Genomic DNA, 20,517 nt, shown 5'->3' with positions numbered 1-20,517 from the left:
TTTTTCCTACTCAATGTCATGGTTATTAATTATGTAGATGTAATAAGATAATCAAAAATTGACATACAGTTGATAATTTAATAATATTTAATAATTTTTAACTATTAATTTTACATAAAAATATTTATAATAAATTATATAGGATATAGTAATTTTTTTAACTAAATTAATATGTATTTGTTATTTTATTATATTCAATTAGAATAAGTAATAAATCATCTATTTTGTTATGCGTCTTATAAAGTAATGAATTAAAATAATTGATAATAATTGATTGATATAAATTATAATAAATAGTGTGATACTTAAATATTTAATTAAATTAATTAGTTGATATAATTAATTTATAATAATTAATTAAATTTAATGAATTAAAAAAATAAATTAAAAGATATTTTTAAAAACATATTACATCATCAACTTTATTATTAAATGTAGAAATCTAATTTTTATATAATAGGATAGATAGGATAGATAGAATAGATTCCCTCGCGAGAAGCGTGAAGCCACTTTTAAATGATTTTAGTCTGACTCCCAAGTAAATAATGCCACTTTTAAATGATTTTAGTCCGACTCAATTCCCTCGCGAAATGCGTGAAGCCACTTTTAAATGATTTTAGACTGACTCCCAAGTAAATAATGCCACTTTTAAATGATTTTAGTCCAACTCCCAAGTCTAATATATGTTGAGATTTGAGAGATTAACACAGGAACAGTTTTCTTGGAGTGCAACAAAAATGACAACGTCGACGTCGCGGCCATTGAAGATACACTTGCTGCCATACTACGCGCGGGGTCACCAAATCCCCGTCGTCCACCTAGCACGCTTCCTGGCCTCACGTGGACAGCATGTGACCATCATCACCACCCCTTCCAACGCCCGTCTAATTGACAAGGCCATCATCGGAGGCGGCGGCGATCATGACAACGCCTCCGACCGCATCTGCATGCACACCATCAACTTCCCCGCCGAACAAGTCGGTCTTCCCCCCGGCGTCGAGAACTTCTCCGACGTCGCCGACAATTCCGCCGCCCGGAAGCTCTGCATTGCATCGCACCTCATCCAGTCGCAAGTGGAGTCCTTCATTGAGGAGTCCCTGCCGGACGCTCTCATCGCCGACATCATGTTCACGTGGAGCCAAGCCACCGCGAGACGCTTCAAGATCCCGAGGCTCACCTTCAACCCTCTGTTGATCTTTGACATGTGCGTGGTAGAAGCCATTAGAGCTCATCCCGAGATCTTGAAATCCGACACGGGCCCGTACACTATCCCGGGCCTACCTCACAAGATCACCTTCCCCGTGAAGCCCATGGCGACTTTCAACAAAGTCATGGAGCCCACCATTGATGCAGAGAAAGAGAGCCTCGGAGTCATCGTGAACAGCTTCAAGGAGCTTGACGCAGAGTACGCCGAGCACTACGAGAAGATCACGGGTCGGAGAGTATGGCATATCGGTCCCACGGATCTCATGGTGCATAAAACCGTTCCAAGAGCCGTTGATAGCGAAGACGAGTGCCTGAAATGGCTTTCAACCAAGAAGAATAGTTCCGTGGTTTACGTTGCTTTTGGCTCATTGACCCGTTTAACTGATAAGCAGCTTTACGAGTTAGCGTTGGGCCTGGAGCGCTCAGGGCACCCATTTATTTGGGTGGTTTCGCGGAACAAGAACAACAGAGTTGAAGAAACAGAAGGGAAATGGTTGCCAGAAGGGTTTGAAGAGACGATGAAGAAGGAGGGGAGAGGGATGGTGATAAAAGAGTGGGTGCCGCAACCGTTGATCTTGAATCATGCGGCTATTGGAGCGTTCTTGACGCACTGTGGAACCAACTCTGTGAATGAATCGGTAGCTGCTGGGGTTCCCATGATAACAATGCCGGCGTCTGGGGATCAATACTTCATTGAGAAGGTGATAAGTGAGGTGCACGGTATTGGGGTGGAGGTGGGTGCAGTGGAATGGATCATATCGCAGTACGACACCCCGAAGGAAGTGGTGAGCGCGGAGATGATAGAGAAGGCGGTGAAGAGGTTGATGGACGGAGGGGATGAAGCGGAGAAGATCAGGAAAAGAGCCAAGGAGTTGCAAGAGAAGGCTTTGAAAGCGGTTGAGGAAGGTGGGTCCTCATACAACACTTTGACGGAACTTATTGATCACCTTCAGAAGCTTGTGGCGCTCAAAGCACCTGCAACTGCTACCTAGCTGGCTATCTTTCGTTTAGTCTGTTATCCGGTGATGAGCATGCATTTTTTACACCGTTGCCATAAAGTCCCTTAGCTTGTGACCTTTTTTAATTGGAATGGTTTAGACATTTTGTTGCTAAGAACTTTTTAAAAGCTTGTTTATTTGGAAACTATTTTAACTTAGTGAAAAAAAATTTATTTTTTTAAGAATAAAATTTATTAAATTTGATTAGTGTGAGAATTAATTTTAAAATGAGACTCATTTTGATCTGATTTATAATTGAAAAAAAAAAGGTAAAAACTAGAATTCTCAAAAGAATTCAAGATCTCTAAATAAATACAGAATAATTATATTATTTAAATTATAGTTTGTTGGCTTTAAATTATTTTTTTTATTTGTTTCAAAATAAAAAATTCTTAAATAAATTTTAATTGATAAATTTCCAAACAAACTCTAATTATTTGGTTGTTAATGTTATTGTGGTAACTTTGAAAATATTAAACTTATCTTTTGATATAACATCAAACAAAACAAAAAGGAAGAGGATGAACTTAGCATTCTCCCCCCAAATCGAAGTCTTATTTTATTTGTAGTTATATTTCCTATTAGGATTATTTTTTGGTGGAATATTTCTATAATTACTGTTGCCTTTTGCCCATTTCGGACCACTCTTTTTGTATCAACAAAATCTTACTATCTGGTGCGTAAATTGTGAACTCGTACAAGTGTATTGGGCCACCTAAGTAATACTTCAAGTAAGTGAGAGTTGATTCTATAAAAATTATCGGACTAAGCAATAATAATTATCTAATTGGTTTAGTCAAACAAATAGAAAATGGTTGTTGATGGTTAAAACGCATAAAACAGTAAATAAGAGAATAAAGAAAGCAATTAAAAGGTTGGTGCAAAAATAGGAAGAGAAAATAGTTAAGGGAGTAAATAGTTAAATTGGTCCCTGAAAGATAGCCCATTCTTCAAATGAGTCCCCGTAAGAAAAAGATAATAAAATTTGTCCCCAAAAAATTTAAAATTGGTAACGTTAGTCCTTCCGTCAAATTTCCGTCAATTCCGTCAGTGACGCCGTTAACTGTTGCTTAGGTGGCTGTCAGTGTGGCATATGAGCATGCCAACTTGGCGCAGAGTGGCTGGTGACAAGATATGTTTCCATATGTATGTCAAATTAGTCCTAGGTCTGTAAATCCTAATCCCCTCTTCGTTTTAAATTGCCATTGTTGCTGCAGCTTGAGCTTGATTCTGCAGAGGCCGAAAATTCATGACCGGTTGCACGATGGGTAGCATAGGTGGGGGTCGCAGTGGACAAGTGTCGCAATCACACGGAAGCCATGCCTCGAGCTCTTCGCTGCGGTGGCGGAGGAAGAATTCCGACCAAGTTTGCTTTTGTGGGCTGAAGACAGTGAGTTGGATTTTGACAATTTGGTACCCTAATGTTGTGCAGAGGGACAATGTTAAAGAGAAAAAAAAACTAGATGCAGTGTTAAAAGTCAGAAACAGGAAGAGATTCTTTTGAAACAAGGCACTTTGGTGGTGTTGATGAAAACCAGTTCAACCCTGTGAATTCCACCATTCTAACAACCCATGGCTAGTTTATGGGAAAACCATTGTCAGGCTATAATGGGTTTATCTTCTAATAAGACCAACTTCAGACCCAGCATCAAAGGTATCTTAATTTTTCAATCATGGATCAGTTACCGCCTCCCCTCGGCCATGCAACCAATTATGTGTCCCATGAAGACCCACACCCGCATTTGCAAACTCATTGCTACCTTCTTCCTCTTGACCAAACTGGACTCGATGGTGCTCATGCAAAAGTCAGTGATGCATTGGTGATGATGCAAGTGTTAGTGACAACTTGACTCATGCAATCTCCCAATACCGATTTTGACACCCAAATGCATGCAGGTAGTTTACGAAAAAGAATATGCAACTCAGATGAACCTCAAACAGATATAGCACGATTGATAGCCAATTTGGCCCACTCAGCAGATTCTTTAATCAAATGATCTTCTGAGGTCAAACATTCATCTAAAAATTCTTTGCTTGACAAAGACTGCTGAATTAAAGAACCTGCATTGCTTCCTAGCGTATCAGCCAGATCTCCAAGGACTCCAATTGCTGTTTTCATAACCACTTCATCCCTGCATAGTGAAGGCAACAAAAGCCATTAAAACTGGTTATTGTATTAAAAAAAAAAAAGCAAAAACACTCAAGGTAACATTTTTCACTTTCTTACATGTCTTTTTCCATGTATATGCTATCCAAGAATTGGAGGATGTGAGGTGCATAAGGAATCAACAGCTGGGTTTTTGATGAATTCTTGAACCCTTGGAAAATCCCAGAATATGCCTCTAATATTCCATTTTTCAAAGAATTAATGTACTCCGTCCTTTCATCATCAAAACCTGATGTGTGGGCATACAACTCTGAGGCAAGCTGCAGTGTGTTCATTGCATACATCAAGTATTTATTAAAGTTTTCTCCTATTGCAAGAGCTATATCACCAATGCAAGAGAACAATGGGGGCTTCACAGAACGGTGCAAATTATCACTTGACAAATTCTTCAGAAGTTGTGTCATAATCCCATCACAGTAAGGCAGTATTTTATCTTCCAATGCCCTGCACAAGTCCCCCACCACACCAACAGTGACGGCACAAAATTGATAATCCTCAAAATTCTGAAGGTCCATCTCCAGAAACCTGTAAAATTCAGGCATGTATTTGGCAAAATCGGCGCCTATAGCATAGGCAAGGGCTCCAATGGCTAGCATGGCTTCTTTATGTGCTGTGGCGTTTCTGCAAGCAAAAACCTTGTAGAAAAGCCCCATTATCTGATCAGCATACTGCAGGAAGACATATTTGGTGGGCTTTGAAGACCCTAGCTTCTGAATAATTACTTGCAAGCAACCACAAAGTAGGCCAATCAGTTCACTCTGCTTTTCTCTTTCATCAGATGGATTTCCAACGATAACACAACCACATTGATCAGGAGATAAAACCACAATCACTCTCACAAAATAAGAAAAGAAAGCTAACCTACCTCTTATGCAAGGCGACGGAGTGCCCTTTTTGGTTGACCAACGTGGTCGCAAACCGGTCACCAACAACTCCAGCACACTGTCGTCGTCGGTCAAGCCTGGTCGTCGCCGTTCAATGCTTCGTCTTCCTGGAGGAAACAACTAAGACGAAGGGACTGCAGGGGTTCTGATGAAAACCCAAGCGTTGTAACGGGGAGCAACGAAAACGACGCCGTTTCAGCCTTTGCTGACGTGTTATACTAACGGCCAGGTCAGCATATGTTCACGCCGTTACTCAAACATTTGACGGAAGGACTAACGTTACCAATTTTAAATTTTTCGGGGACAAATTTTATTATCTTTTTCTTACGGGGACTCGTTTGAAGATCGGGCTATCTTTCAGGGACCAATTTGACTATTTACTCATAGTTAAGGCTTTAGAGATGCTTGTTTTTTCGAATTAAGTTTTCTTACCAACTATTTTAATCATGCAAGATTCATTCCATGGCAAACTGTAAATGACTAAACCCTAATGTCTTAGTAATTTAGTCTTCTTTAACCTTCATTAACCGCCACCGTCGTAGTCACTTAATTCCGATTAGAGGGTTAACTTCAAAACTAATTTATGGCTACAAAACCCCTAATTACCCAAAGCTGACAGGATTATATGTCATATATCCCAATTAGTTCATGTAATTAGCAACTTAGGAGGAATTTGTTTTCAAGCTGTTGTTCAAGCGTGATAGCTTTGTCGAGAATTACAAAAACACATGTTGAATAAGAGTCATACTTTCGTTCCATCCAGATTCATAAGATTAAGAACGAAAACAATCCTTGAAACTGAATCAATACATTAATTAAAATAAAAAAGTAATAGTCTTAATCCATAGAAATAAACAGAGCTCCTAACCTTCACCGAAGAAGTTTAGTTGCTCATGACTTACAGAGAAAACAAGGGTTCTGAAAAACGTGCGGAAGAGAGAGCCAAGATGCCCCTCTCAAAGGTAAATCTTTTTTTTATATATCTAACCTAATTTGGTTTGAAACTAAAATAAAATATTCAATTCTAAATCTAAAATATTTTGTTTTTAAGTAAAAATTACAAAAATTAGATAAAAGATAATAATTAAAATCTAAATCCCACTAAAGAAGCTCTCTTGGGTGAGTTTGACCCGTATTCTGGCGTTTTTATGGCGTTTAGCGCTGGCAAGGGGAAGTTCTAGCATTTTTTTTTTGTCCTCTTTGGGCGCTAAACGCCAGGCTCGGCGTTTAGTGGCAGATTTGGCAGTGATTCCAGAAGAAAATTATAGAATATTATATATTGTTAGAAAACTCTGGAAGTTGGCTTTCGAACGCTGTTGAAACCGCATCAATTGAACCTCTATAGCTCAAGCTATGCTCATTGGAATGTACAGAGATCAAGGTTGACAGCATCTACTTTCTTCCTTTGTTTTTGCACAAAACTCTGCCAAATTTGCCCAAATTTCACCTGAAATAATAAAAATACCAAAACAACTCAAAGTAATATCCAAAGATGATTTTTGCACTAAAATGTAGTAAAACTTAATAAATTCCAACTAAAAACAACTAGAAAATAAAGGAAAAATGGTACAAGATGCTCACGCATCACTATCTTTGAAAAATACAATGAAAGACAAAAATCATAATAATAATGTTTGAAACGTGAAGCACAACAAGAGTTCCAGGCCCACTTGAAGATACTAAAAATGGTTCAGAAAGTGAAGAGGTTAGTCCAGAATTAGTGAATGGGGTAAGAGATAGCCCAAAAAGAGTGAGGAAAGCCCCAAAATGGATGGAAGACTAGACTAATTGAGGGAGTACACTATACTAATTGATGGAGTGCACAATAGGAGATTACACTTGGGAGGTGAGGTAGCTAGTTTGTTAGAATGAGTGGAACTTATGATAAAAAGAAGAAATTATAGATTTGGGAAATAATCTGGAAATCATTGTGGAATCTATTAGGAATTTCTCCCTCAACTCAAAGGAGGAATTTCTTTAGATTTCTTCATTTTTAAATACACAGTCCATTCATTCATTTATTTCTACCTATTATTTCTTTTTTACATTTGAATTCACATACAAATTATTATACAATTCTTCTTCTTCTTTACATAATCAGAACCATCATTTGGTGCTTCATTGAGAGATTCTGGTATGGGAATCTCGAATGAACTCACCCTCTCACAAACGGAGATTGGCGCCTTGCAACGAAGTCACATCGAGCTGAGCAGCAAATTTACATCCAATGACAATCAATTGTCTGCCATGAAAGAGGCCTTGAAAGAGCTCAATGTTACGTTAAAGGGAGCTCTTAAGCTGAAGGAGGTCAAGTGTGACTCACCATGGGAATGGACTACATCATCATCGAGATCGCCAATTCAACCCTCGCTGACGACCTTGAAAGGAATTAAGGTTGAGCTACCTTTGTTCGATGGTGATGGAGTGGAAGAGTAGGCATTCAAGGTCCGATAATACTTTGAGTGGTATATGATTCCGGAAGAGATGAGGGTACGTATGATCTCTTTCCATCTCACTGGACTTGCCTATAATTGGTACAAATAGGGAGTCAATAACAATATTCAATATATTTGGAATTCATTCTTAGATGCATTAATTACTCGATTTGGCCAAAATGTATTTTATGACCCTAAAGCTGCTATTAAAGAGTTGAAGCAGGTGAATTCTGTTGCTGAATATCAGAGTCAATTTGAAGATTTATCAAATCAAGTGACTGGTTTAAGCGAAGATTGGTTAATTTCTTTGTTTGTGACTGGACTACAAGACTGCCTCAAGTGTGAGCTACTCTTAGCTAAACCTACCTTCAATGTCACAGTTGTCTCCCTTGCTAAACTTTATGAACAAAAACACCAAGCAACCTCAAAGATCAACCCAGAAAAAATCATGAGTACCCATAACCCCAATCACACAATGCCTACTAATAGACCATAACCACCTAAACAACCATTGAAGCCTGTTAGATTGACACCCCAATCAGGCGCTCTTAGACATTTAGCCCCACATAACCCCCAGCCATCAAACTTAAACCAATCCCACCCATTCAAGAAGCTTACCGCGGCAGAAATCAAACAAAAATGGGAAAAGGGTTTATGCTATTATTGTGAGGATAAGTGGTCTCCCACTCATTGATGCAAAACAACTTGCTACTTACTGGTGGAAAAAGAGGAGATGCATAAAATTCTGCGAGAACCAGAACCAGCGGTGGTTGCACCAACTGATTCGGAGAAGCCGATCATCGTCCAGCCAACCCACCAAAGATAAGCTTTAATGCTATGGTGGGCCAATACCATCCCACCACCTTTTGGCTAAAGAGAACATACTTGGGGTAGCCTGTTATGATTTTAATTGACGGCGTCAGCACCCACAATTTTGTCAAGGCTAGTGTGGCCAATAAACTCAGCTTGCCGATGCAACAAGTAACACCACTTCAAGTATTGATTGGTAATGGAGACGTTATTGGGTGTAAGGCCAGATGTGACAATATGTTTCTAGTGATGCAGGGCTATCAATTTAACATTGGTGCCTATGTGTTAGACCTACATGGTGCGGACCTTGTGTTAGGGGTGCAATAGTTGATGGGCTTGGGATTTGTGACAACTTACTATGGACTTCTCACTATGCATTTTGTGGTTAATGAAGTTTCAGTGACCTTGCAAGGTGAGCGACTCCTCTAATCAGAGGGAATTAGTAACAGAATGTTGCAGAAGATGGTGACAAGCGAGGTCGTTGACGGATTCTATCACTTGAAAGTGGTGGAAGAGGAAAAAGGGAAAGTCGAGGTAACTGCACTGGTGGATGAAGTCTAACAGATTTTAGAGGAGTTTCATTAGGTCTTTGAGGAACCCACCAGCTTACCCCCTAACTAAAGATATTGACCACCAAATCACTCTTGAATCGGGAGCAAAGCTAGTGAATGTACGACCTTACAAATACCCCATTTTCAGAAAAAAGAAATGGCTAGACTGGTGGCTGAAATGCTAGAATCAGAGGTGATTCAAGAGAGCCAGAGCGATTTTTCTAGCCCTATGCTGTTGGTAAAAAAAAAAAGGATGGGAGCTGGAGATTTTGTGTAGATTATCGTGCCTTGAATGCAATCACGGTGAAGGATAAATTTCCTATTCCCACCATAGAAGAGATATTAGATGAGTTATTTGGTGCGGCTTATTTTTCTAAGATTGATTTATATGAGTGAGGAGGTCATTCTTATGACAACCTTCTGAACTCACGAGGGACACTACAAAGAAGAAGAAGAAGAAGAATTGTATAATAATTTGTATGTAAATTAATGTATAAAAGAAACAATTGGTAGAAATGAATGAATGAATGGACTGTGTATTTAAGAATGAAGAAATCTAAAGAAATCCCTCCTTCGAGTTGAGGGAGAAACTCCTAATAGATTCCACAATGATTTCCAAATTATTCTCAAAATCTATAGTTCCTTCCTTTTATCATAAATTCCAATCATTCTAACAAACTAGCCATCTCACCTCTCAAGTGTAATCTCCTACTGTGTACTTCATCAATTAGTATAGTGTACTCCCTCAATTAGTATAGTCTTCCATCCATTTTGGGACTTTTCTCACTCTCTTTGGGCCATCTCTCACCTCATTCACTAATTCTAGCCTAACCTCTTCACTTTCTGAACACTTCTCAGCATCTTCAAGTAGGCATGAAACTCTTGTGCTATCAAGATGGCAGCAACTCGCTAATTATTTTTAATGACTGTAAAATTGATACAATATTTTAATATGAGTTAGGTTAGAATGGTGTAGTACACATAACTATGGAAGAAATTGTGATTTGTGAGTGATGATTTAATTACGTTCTTGTGCAACAAAAAATCATGGGTAACGACTAGATGGCACATGAAAACGGTGAATTACGATTTGCTCTTTCTACATAGTTTAATTTTCATTTAAACACATTCACTCTCATCTCTTCTTTCATCATGTAGAACGTTTTAGTTTTTATAAGAGGAGAAAATATAGGTGAACAATGCATATTATAAATAATGTGAACAATGGAGTAAAAAAGAAGAATAAAATTAATTTTAAAATCAAATTTTGAATTAATTAATTAATTATCAGATTTTAAAATCAATGTTTGAATTAATTAAATTAAATCATCTTTTTAAAAAATTTTTTATTCACATTATTGTTTGTTCTTAATTTACGGGACAACCATGATTCAAAAGGTGACTTGGGTAATGGCGGAAGTAACACAACTCTGTGGCATAGACCAAAAGGCCATCCTTAACTGTGACAAAACTCTGGAACGTCGTTGTCCCCCTCCCCCGCGCAGCCCGGGTAGACGCAGTGTAGCCACACCCGTCTGTTTCAATCACCTTCCTATGTTGTTCCCGTCTCTCTCATTCACGTGTATAGGAGCGCTGCTGCTGCAGTTGTTGTCTTGCTGTTTTCATGCCCCTCTTCCCTGGCAGCATTGCTATGGTGTCAGGTCACTTTCTCATGGAGTTGTTGCGGTGCCGCTGTCGGCTACTGCCACGCAAATGATGCCATCACACGCATTCCCCATGTGCCACTGCGGTTGTTTCGCGTTGTCTCATCGCCGTCCTCCATCCGCCACCATGGTTCTCCTCCTCCTCCTCCTCTTCTTCTTCCCCTTTTTTGGATGTAGATGTTCATTTTACTAGTTATGTGGATAGTTATTTTCATTCTAAAGTGGGTGTTCATTTAATATGGATTGAATTTAAGTAGATACAATGAAATTTGTTGGATGTTCATTTTAATAGTTACGTGGATGGTTATCAATTAAATCCCAGCCATCAACTAACCTTTCGGCGATGAGCTTGGTATCCGGTGAGGGAGAGAGCAACGTCAGTAGGGGGATGGTTAGCGAAGTAGCGACGGTACCCACGAGCTCGGTGGCGTTGATGATGTCTGGCTAGGGAGAGAGCAACGCTTGTGTAGGGGCTGGTTACGGAAGCAGTGACGGCACTGAGAAGTCAGAGGGCGACGATGATAATCGGTGAGGAGAGACCAATGCTAGTGAGGGGGCTGGTTGGGGAGCAATGGCGCTGATAGGGTTTCTTGAGGAGGCAGTAACGGCGGATGGTTAAAATTTGAAAAGGTAAGGTAAAAGGGATTTTTGTTACTTGATTTGGGTAAATTTTCTTTTTATCTTCATTGGACCAAGAAATCTGCCCGCTATTCACGTTGTTTAGATTTTCCGTTGTCTACCTAGCAGAGCTCTTATAAGAAAAGCACCCCCTAAAATTCATTATGGACATGAGGGCAACAATAATTATAATTTACAAATATACAAAACAAAAACAAAAACACAACCCCACCACTTTCTTGGTACACAAACCAAAAACTCAAAGAAGCTACTACTCTACCGCAACAAAAAAGATAAAATCACCCTATAATAAAAATCAAGACCACAATAAAACAAAGCATATGGACATATTTCATCAAACTGAACTCTTTGGTAGTATTTAAAAAGGAGACAAAGACTCAAAGATAGAGACTAAATCAAGCCTCTATATTATATTTGATATAAAGTGTACATGACTGAGTTATGTTTCAGTATCTTGTTTGATTTAAGATAAAATAAAAATGTAAATATATAAAATTACTAAAATACCCTCACCAAATAAAAAAAATTTAAACAAAACCCTATCCAGACCCAGCCACCCAACCACCCCATACTCCCCTCCCCTGGCCTTTGCCCTTTCCTAGTTCTTCTCTCTCTCCCCCCTTTCTCTCATCTCTGTCCTCCTCTTTCTCCGCCAGCACCCAACAACGACTGTTGTGTTCGAGTTATGATGACATCGTGTTTGTTGAGACTCTTCGTCATGTTCGAGTTCCAACCTAGCGACGACATCGTGTCTGCTGAGTGCCGTCATATTCGAGTTCCATTTCCTGTTATGTCGTGCCACTGTGCTGCCTCTATTCGGACCGTTTCGCTTTGTTTAGGTTCACTACAACAATATAAACTATTTTTTAGGATTATTATGTGTCAAAAAAATAAAATTCGTCAAAAAAATAATTTTGACACTATTTTAACTATGAAAATATGTTAATAAAAGTTTTGTCAAAAATAGTATTTTTAACATATAAGTAATTGTAAAAAAAGTTTAAATCTTATTTTGATAAATATTGACCGTCAAAAATAATTTGCTAGAAAAATTTGAGAATATATTTTTTGTGATACTTATTAACCGTCAAAAATACCATTTATTTTGACACTTATTGACCATAAAAAATTCTCAACAAAAATTTTTAACAAAGAATAAGATGAGATCTTGAAACTGAAGAATAAACTGAGATTTTGAAGATGAAGAATGAGTAGTATGATCCCAAACTGAGAGCAGTGTGATGCCAAAATTGACGGAGCTCAACGAAGAAAAGGAATAATGGAATAAGTTGAAAACAAATGAGTGTCAAAATTGAGGAGTAATTTTCTACAATCAAATTATTCGTAAAAAAAATAGAGAATTTGACATTTGTGATATTTGTCAAAAATATATATTAATTTTTCCACTTAACTATGGCTGTTAAAAAAAATCATGTTAAAATAGCTCTCTTTTCTTGTAGTGGTTTGCGGTGCCGCCTTTGTTTTCTACTGTGTCTGCTGCAGCACCTCTATTCTTCTCTTTTCTATTCTGATTTTAAAATTCTCTTATGTTATGATTGTTGAATCTGATTTTTACATATGTTTACGAGATTGTTGTAATTTTTGGTATTATTGTTGTTGTTGGTGGTGGAATTCGATAAGTTATTATGAGATTGGTGGTGGTGTTGTTGTTGAATCTGATTTATGCGATATTGTTGTTGTTGGTGGTAGAGGTGTGGTGGCGGAGTGAAATGTGGGGTGAGATTGGAAGTGAATGATAGACTTGGAATATGAAATTTTGGATGAGGATATTTTAGGAATAAAATGTTATTAATGTTTTAGTCATCGTCCTAAAAACTTTCAATCCTCTGTGTCCTCACTTTTTGGCACTCGGGAATGAAGCCTTACCCTTCGCTACTAACCTGTTAAATGGAGTTGAGCTGGCTACAAAATCCATTGCTTCAGTGATGGTTGCTTCCTCAAATCAAAGATGGGTGGCAGGGTCTTGAGAAAGAGTCCACTGCTGTCCAGTCATAGTCAGTAGGAGCTGCTCCGGCTCAGCTCGATCCAATTTCAAAATGGCACTCCGGCCTTGTAGTACCTCGCTATCCTCTATTGGTAAGTAGCCATTCTGAACTGTGCTTGCTTTCTTAACTCTAAAATTAGGTCGAAGTTGGTCCTCAACTCTTCTTCGTTGGAACCCAAATTTGGAAAAGTTCTGTTAGGTTCTTAGTAGCAGTCGGCGACCTTTTCTTCTTTTACTTCACATAGCTTTTCGTCTCCTTGATAGCTGGAAGTTCTCCAAAAGTATGAAAAGCTGGAGGACTTTGTACCAGCCATTCCAGTGCTTAAGAGATTTAAATTTTGTGTTCTAAAACTAAAATTTTTAATTACAATTTTTTACTACCAAATACAATATTAAATCTCAAATTTTCAGTCAGTCCTATTTACCAAACACTACCTTTGAATTTTCATGAAATCGTTAATAGAGTTTTCAACTATTTTGAAGGGTTATTATTATTATTACCTCATATTAATCGTGACAAACGTTTTTATAATTTCACAAATTTTTTTAATTTGTTTATATTAAAAAAATCAAATTTTTAAATATTCTAATCGGTACCAATGATTTGTATTTAAAAAAATGTGTATTTTTTATTCAATTGATTACTAATAATTTCTCCTTTTCACTAATATATTGACAAAATTTACCAACAAATTTTAATATGTTGATAAATCTCACGTGAAAAAATAAAAAATTTAGCCAGCTATGGGATTTTGGCGGAAGATTTTTTTTAAGACAACCCACAATAATAATCAAAGCAACGCAATCAAACCTCCGAATAATAATTATGTCACTAATAAAATAAAATAATAATAATAATAATCATCATCTTCTGCATGCACCGCCACTATAACATTTTTAAGTTGAGGCAACATTTAAAAATTGTTGCCTAAAGACTGACAAAATGTTGCTTTTGATCTATGGCAACACTTTTGGACCTAAGGCAACATTTTTGGGCGGTGTTGCATATGCAGCCGTTGCCTTAGATCAAGGCAACACTTTTTTGTTTCAAAAGCAACGCTTTTGAGAGCAACACTTGGTAAGTGTTGCCTTTGGTTGAAAAACAACAACACTTCGAAGGTGTGTTTGAGACAACACTTTTGCAGTGTTGTCTCTTCTCTCGTATTTTGATCACTACTAAAAAGTGTTGCCTTTTTGCAATAAAATGCAACTCTTTTACGTGTTGCTTATAAGTTGGAATTTGCAATTCTTTGAAGTGTTGCCTATTAGTTTTCAATATGCAACCCTTTAAAGTATTGCCTTTTCTTTTGGATATGTAACCTATACAAGTGTTGTCTTTTCTTTTGGATATGCAATCTATACAAGTGTTGCTTTTTCTTGTAGATATGCAACCATACAAGTGTTGTCTAATATTCAAAATATGCAACTAATAAAAATACAAAAAAATAAAATTTATAATAAAATTTTTTGTTCATACATGTGTAATTATTTTAATTAATAAATAAATTTGTGCACAATAGAAAAAAATTATAAAAGAGACAAAATAACTAATAATAAAATTCTAATTAAAATAGATATTAAAAAGTTCAATTAGTATTTCAAATACATGTTCATCAATAATTCTCAACAAAATAATAAAATTCTTGTCTAACAATAATTATCGTAACAAAATAGTAATTAATATTTATCAAAAAGATGTCAATCTACTTGCATATTTTATATCCATGCTTAACTTTGTTGGAACAATCTGATAGTGTGTGGATCTAAAATCAGTGCCAAATGAAAGCTTTTCGGTAACATCAGAGTAATGGTATGATGAACTCAAAATCCTCTTGCCTCCACTGAGTCCAATAACTGCTGCAGTAGCCATTGTTATACTCCCCTAATAACTATGTGCGAGTAACATCAAACTTCCCTATTAAATCAATAATTCTTAACCTGTGTCAGCTGAAAATACAGGTGTTAGAAAACTCCCAAATTGTTCTAAGTTCTAACTCTATGATTATCCATAAAATAGCAAAACAATACTAATAGAATAAAATCAAAGGAACAAAATAATTCAGGATCCATATACTTCAATTTTTTAGTGTAGAATCCATTGAAACAACTTATAAAGTTACAGCATATGAAAGCGGAAGTTCCCAAATGAAAAACAAACACATAAATGAATTGGGGTTTAGTTAAAGTTGCATTTAAAAAAACAATTGAAACATAAAAGGTGCAATAACGGAAAATGATGCATGGTATGTGTTTGATGAAGTACCTGAGTAAACTGAGAAATAGAAATGCAATTTAGAGAATGATGATTGCTCCAAAAAGGTATTAGCTTAGTAGTTCTTATTTAGAATCATAGAATCAGAAGGAACAAGCTCACAGGAAGAGACTTCACTTACATAACTGTTGGTGTGGAAGGAAATAACGTTGCTGCTATATTAAATTTTTCTCTTTTTTTTTTTAATTAAACAATCAGTATTTTGTTACATAAAAAATTGCAAAAGAATAACATAAACATATAAAAGCAAATAAGTATAAGATAGAAATATCTTACGAGGTCATGCCGCAACAATTTTTCTATATGCACAATTTGCACTTAGTGTTCAGCTACGTGCAGTAGCTTCATACTTAGCCCTGTCAGTCTTGTACATGTGCGTAATTTCAGGGACAAGAGGATCATCAGAGTTGGGATCCGTCAACATTGAGCAAATTGACAAAAGAACCTGAAATAGAACAAGACTAAAAACTTTATGTTTTCCAACATTCAAAACAGGATCAGCATAAATGAGGTGTTTTCATTCACATAGGATTCCATTTAGAAAATTTAAAAAACAACAGATCCACTTCTTATTAAGTATCTGCAGACCATATAGTGAATTATCAAGTTGGAACTGAAACTATGGAGCTTGCCCAAGAGGAACCTTTGTATATGTGAGCTTGATAAGGCCATCACCTACCACAGTGCACAAGGGTTCAGAGAATCTTCAAACTGAAACTAAAACCAAGGGTGGATACATGAGTTAATAGGAGCTTCTAACTATTTTAACGGATTGGATTCTCTTCCTCTATGAGATGATATTCTCCACAAGGATTTTGGACCATTAATTAACCTACAAACTGACGTCATGTGCCAAGTTTGATTGGTCAAACTTGATACTTAACACTATTTGTCTACACAATGCATGGTTGTGCCTCACTTCATATCAGATAAGGTTTCCTTTCTACTAATTACTCAAGCTATCAACATGTTGCTGCTTCTTTCATCTTTCACAAATTAGTATATTTGAGTAATATATATGAATTTGTATATTTTGTATAAATACAAACTACAATTGCTAATAATCTATTGATGAGTGCCAAAATACCTTCTCAACATAGACTAACATCAACTCTGTCAACAGTCAAGTTAATTAGAGATTTAATTTATCACCCTCTCATTTTATGATATAAGCAAAATCAACATTTGATCTAAAGCAAAACTACTGCCCAATCTGCAACACTTAATGAAAATTGTCTCAAAGTATGACAGGTACTAACATCTAGATGCATTAAGGAGATCAAATTAAAGATAAGATGAAATGACAAAACATGTCTAAAGACCACATACAGGAACTATAATGTGTATTATTAAAGCCTGCGTATATTTATAGAAAACACTTTGTATAACATACTTAAAAAAAATAAAAGAAATATATAAAAGGATGTTAAAATCACATTTTTAACGGTGCTTTTCAATAATTTAAGATGGTGTTTAACACTTTATGTAATACAATATAAGATAACATGATGGCAAATATTAATATGCTTCGCGTAAAGTAACGAATACATATCCACTAGCCTTTCAAGTTCCCTTCCCAAGTTGAATTCAGCATCTTCTAGAACTAGCTTTCCTGATTCCACCTATATTCTATGAATCTTTAGAAAGTTTTTCCAAACAAGTAAGTGCATATTTTTTTCAAGGAACTTATAATTGAATGTTCTTGAGCAAAATAATTAAATATGTCACCTTGCTGAGATCCAGGATGTTATTAAGAAGCCGGAGCAGCGCCGTCGAGCATTTTCTTATCTGAGTAACCGTTGCACACTGTTCGTTGGTTAGACAGTCGTTGGACATAAGAATGTCAAGTAGCCCAATTATTGCAGCCATAGGTGTCCTCAATTCATGGCTGCAATGCACCAAAAAGAAGGATCCTAATTACATGTTTGATAAAACAAAAGTAGATACCAAAATCTAGACACAAGTTTAGTATAATCAATAAGATTGAAACTGAGAAAATCAACCTCATGTTTGCAAGAAATTGGCTATTGCTTGATGCCTCTGCCTTTCTTCTAGCATCAATTTTCATTCTTTTATAAGGTTTGTAAATGTATATGGCAATGCCGTCTCTTACATGAAAATCAGACCAGACAAGTAAGTGCTTTTGTTTGCGGAGGAGATGGACAAAGTCGGCCACGGGCTTCAGAGTTGGATTGCTGCTATGGTCCAACACAAAATTTCAATAACCATAACAACATGCACAATCTTCCATATTTTGACACAAAGTGAAAAAAATACATAAATAAATGAAATAAGAATACATTTTGATTCAACTAACAAAAAAGCTTTTCATCAGCTTAGTAAAATGCCATACATGAATGTGCATTGTGAAGAACAAAGGGAAATCGATTATCCCATAAAAATTAATTCATGTGAATTAGTTATATATAATTAGTGCACTATCAATATTTGCAAACTTTTTATTGATAAATAAACTGAACATAACTCAAACCACTGATTGTGTAGAGGAGTAAGACAATGTTCTTAAAAATAAATAGAATAGAGCAAGTGCAGCACCTTGTAATCTTTTTTTTTTCATCATTCATCTTTTTTTGAAGCTTACCATTAGTAACACTTCTTTGATAACCTTCAGAGGAAAACACAGAGCCATAAGATGCCTGTGTTCAAAGATTGGCAACTAAGCACTCCCAAACACAAAACAGAACAACAAAATACAAACCTAAGAATGCAATACTATTTTATAAAAATTATGAAACAATTAAACTATAATCACATTGCTAAATTGTGATTACTCAAAAAAGAAACAACAATTTAAATCAAACCTAAGAGGTATTTGAAGGTGAGCGAAACATCGGTAAAGTCTTTGTCCTTCGACATGATCGAACTCGAAACTGCAAAAACAATGAAAAGAAGAAAATGATTATGTGAGCTTCTTCAATCGATTAAACTGAAAGAGATGTGCATGGAGATAGAGAGATGTATACTGGAACTATTGTTATTAATTCAACAATTCAACTAAATTAATCAAGTAGTATGTAAAATCAATCTACAAGCCTTCAACGACGACGATGGAGGAAGAGATGCTGAGGGCCGAGGCTGAGGCGAAAGGCTTGAGTGAAAGAGGTGAACAGCGGAGAGTTGTCGATTTGCCTGAGAGGATAGAGCACGGCACCACGGTGGAGCAGAGCAAAGGTTTCAGAACGCGGAGCAGAGCACATGTTTCAGAACGGCGCGAGCAGAAAAACACGACGGAGCATAGCAGAACAAGGCGTGAGCTCGAGCAATGAGAAACATGACGACGGCGAGCAGAGACGAGGGATTACAGTAGTGGCAGATCTGGCAGCGCAAGGTAGAAACAACAACAACAGCGCAAGGCAGAGACGGCGCTGGAGGTGAAGAAAGTGGCGGTGGCAACTTCTCTCTCCGTCGTCTTCTTCTCCTTCTTTCTCTTCTTCCTCCTTTGATGGCAGTTCTTCCTTTCTTTTCTTCTCTTCATCACTCTCTGTCTCTCTTCCCTCACCGTGTATTTTTTTCTTCTGTCTTCTCTTTTTCCCGTCCAATGGAGAACCCTAATCCTCTTTTTGTGGTGTTCTCTGATCTTCTAATCCTAATTAACTTTGTGTTTTATTGTTTTTTTGTTATTAAGTTAGATTTGTTTTAGAAAATGATAATCAAAGTTAAAATATGTATTAAAGATAAAATTTTAGACAACACTTAAAAAATAAAGTTTAAAATAAATTTAAAGACAACTCGTATAAAAAATAAGATATTAACTTTATAATAGTTGCTTTTGTATATTTGATGGGGCAACATTTAATAAGTGTTTTTTAATTTATCAAAGACATCACTTATAGGTGTTGATTTAAAATATGTTGTTATAGTTCTATTTTTTTGTCAATGGTATCAAGTGTTGTCTATATATATTTTAGACAACATTTTTAAAGTGTTGTTTTGAATATATGTTGCAATAGACAAAAAATGTTGTAGTGCGCCATAGTGTATGTGCTAAGAATCAAGTTTGTGATTCATGTTGTGACAGTGAATTGTAAACACAGGATAAGAAAATTTTATCTGTAGCATAGAAGTTCGAGAGGAGAGAGACACAAGTGAGTATAGGGAGATTTCCAGTAGGGGTGCACAGACCCGGCCCGGCCCGAAGGTCCGGCCGGGTCCCGAATACTTTAGGGACTAATTTGGTGTGATTTCATCGGGTCTAGGATCGGGTACGGGTCTCAAAAATAGACCCGGTCATTATTTCGGGTCGGGTCCGGGCCATAGCTCGGGTCATCCGAAGTCGGCCCGGTCATCATACACAATTAATATTTTGTGTTATTAGTGATAGATCATGACTATTCTTATGTGGAATTTAAGTATTGTAAACTTTAATATTTTGTGTTATTAGTCATTATAAGACTATAAATTAATGTTTTATGTTTAGAATGTATAAGACTTTAGACTAATACATAATATTGTGTTATTTGTATTGATTTAAATATTTGGTATTATTAGACAATATTAGTATTGATTGTGATTATGCTTTAGTATTGATTGTGGTTATGCTTTAATTTTGAAGAAGGGTTGGTTCTTGTTATATTTTTCTAAGTGAATTTTACCATGTTAACTAATAGTTGGAGCCTTGAAAATTTGAATTTTTTTACATGTTAGCTTACAAGAAGGTATCAACGTAATGTAATGTTAACGACCCGGTTTTTACCCGGTTTTCACCCGGTATAATTGTGGCCCGAAAGTGTATTGGTTTCATTGGGTCTAGGGCCGGATTCGGGTCTAATAAATAGACCCGGTATATATTTCGGGTCGGGTCTGGGTCACATCAAACCCGGCTTCACCCGACCCATGTGCACCCCTAATTTCCAGTGAGTGTTAAA

The 20,517-nt window shown here is 36.6% G+C and overlaps 3 protein-coding genes across 17 annotated transcripts; 1 reads left to right on the top strand and 2 right to left on the bottom strand.

Moving 5' to 3' along the window:
- The first annotated feature begins 683 nt into the window (after window positions 1–683).
- Window positions 684–2,432, top strand: LOC112776923 (UDP-glucose flavonoid 3-O-glucosyltransferase 7-like). The gene has a single exon (XM_025821194.3). The coding sequence runs from the start codon at window positions 684–686 to the stop codon at window positions 2,196–2,198; it is 1,515 nt and encodes a 504-aa protein (XP_025676979.1). The 3' UTR covers window positions 2,199–2,432.
- On the bottom strand, window positions 706–15,229 carry LOC112778104 (importin subunit beta-1-like). The gene is made up of 3 exons (XM_072228331.1): window positions 15,067–15,229; window positions 4,432–5,362; window positions 706–4,336 (listed from the first exon to the last, which is right to left on the bottom strand). The coding sequence occupies exons 1-3, from the start codon at window positions 15,227–15,229 to the stop codon at window positions 4,138–4,140; spliced, it is 1,293 nt and encodes a 430-aa protein (XP_072084432.1). The 3' UTR covers window positions 706–4,137.
- On the bottom strand, window positions 14,904–19,267 carry LOC112776726 (histidine kinase 1). Of its 15 annotated transcripts, none has more exons than XR_011877392.1 (8): window positions 18,686–19,267; window positions 18,454–18,522; window positions 18,188–18,257; window positions 17,635–17,826; window positions 17,360–17,519; window positions 16,275–17,253; window positions 15,908–16,076; window positions 14,904–15,306 (listed from the first exon to the last, which is right to left on the bottom strand). XR_011877392.1 is itself a non-coding variant. In XM_072227372.1 (7 exons), exons 2-6 carry the CDS (start codon window positions 18,506–18,508, stop codon window positions 15,957–15,959), a joined length of 597 nt encoding a protein of 198 aa, XP_072083473.1. In that variant the 5' UTR covers window positions 18,509–18,522; window positions 18,686–19,267; the 3' UTR covers window positions 14,904–15,306; window positions 15,908–15,956. The 15 variants fall into 15 exon arrangements, 10 of the variants coding, with proteins under 10 accessions (XP_072083473.1, XP_072083477.1, XP_072083478.1 ...); XR_011877394.1 differs by having other exon boundaries at window positions 17,192–17,253; XR_011877395.1 differs by having other exon boundaries at window positions 17,192–17,253; window positions 18,188–18,288; window positions 18,686–19,250.
- Window positions 19,268–20,517: the final 1,250 nt, after the last annotated feature.

The sequence above is a fragment of the Arachis hypogaea genome, chromosome 19 (genome assembly GCF_003086295.3).
Source record: "Arachis hypogaea cultivar Tifrunner chromosome 19, arahy.Tifrunner.gnm2.J5K5, whole genome shotgun sequence".
NCBI lineage: Eukaryota > Viridiplantae > Streptophyta > Magnoliopsida > Fabales > Fabaceae > Arachis > Arachis hypogaea.
The sequence above is the reverse complement of the archived record's forward strand: the minus strand, read 5'-3'. Positions and strand labels throughout refer to the sequence as shown.

Excerpts from the sequence above, each read along its gene's own strand:
- LOC112776923 (XM_025821194.3), top strand. The coding sequence starts at position 684 with ATGTTGAGATTTGAGAGATTAACACAGGAACAGTTTTCTTGGAGTGCA.
- LOC112778104 (XM_072228331.1), bottom strand. The coding sequence starts at position 15,229 with ATGGCTACTGCAGCAGTTATTGGACTCAGTGGAGGCAAGAGGATTTTG. Across the intron at positions 5,363-15,066 it reads CATGGATATAAAATATGCAA|GAAGACGAAGCATTGAACGG; the intron begins GTAGATTGACAT and ends TGTTTCCTCCAG. Across the intron at positions 4,337-4,431 it reads ATATACATGGAAAAAGACAT|GGATGAAGTGGTTATGAAAA; the intron begins GTAAGAAAGTGA and ends TTCACTATGCAG.
- LOC112776726 (XM_029295842.2), bottom strand. The coding sequence starts at position 18,508 with ATGTCGAAGGACAAAGACTTTACCGATGTTTCGCTCACCTTCAAATAC. Across the intron at positions 18,258-18,453 it reads CACCTTCAAATACCTCTTAG|GTTATCAAAGAAGTGTTACT; the intron begins GTTTGATTTAAA and ends TTTCCTCTGAAG. Across the intron at positions 17,520-17,634 it reads CAATTTCTTGCAAACATGAG|CCATGAATTGAGGACACCTA; the intron begins GTTGATTTTCTC and ends GGTGCATTGCAG.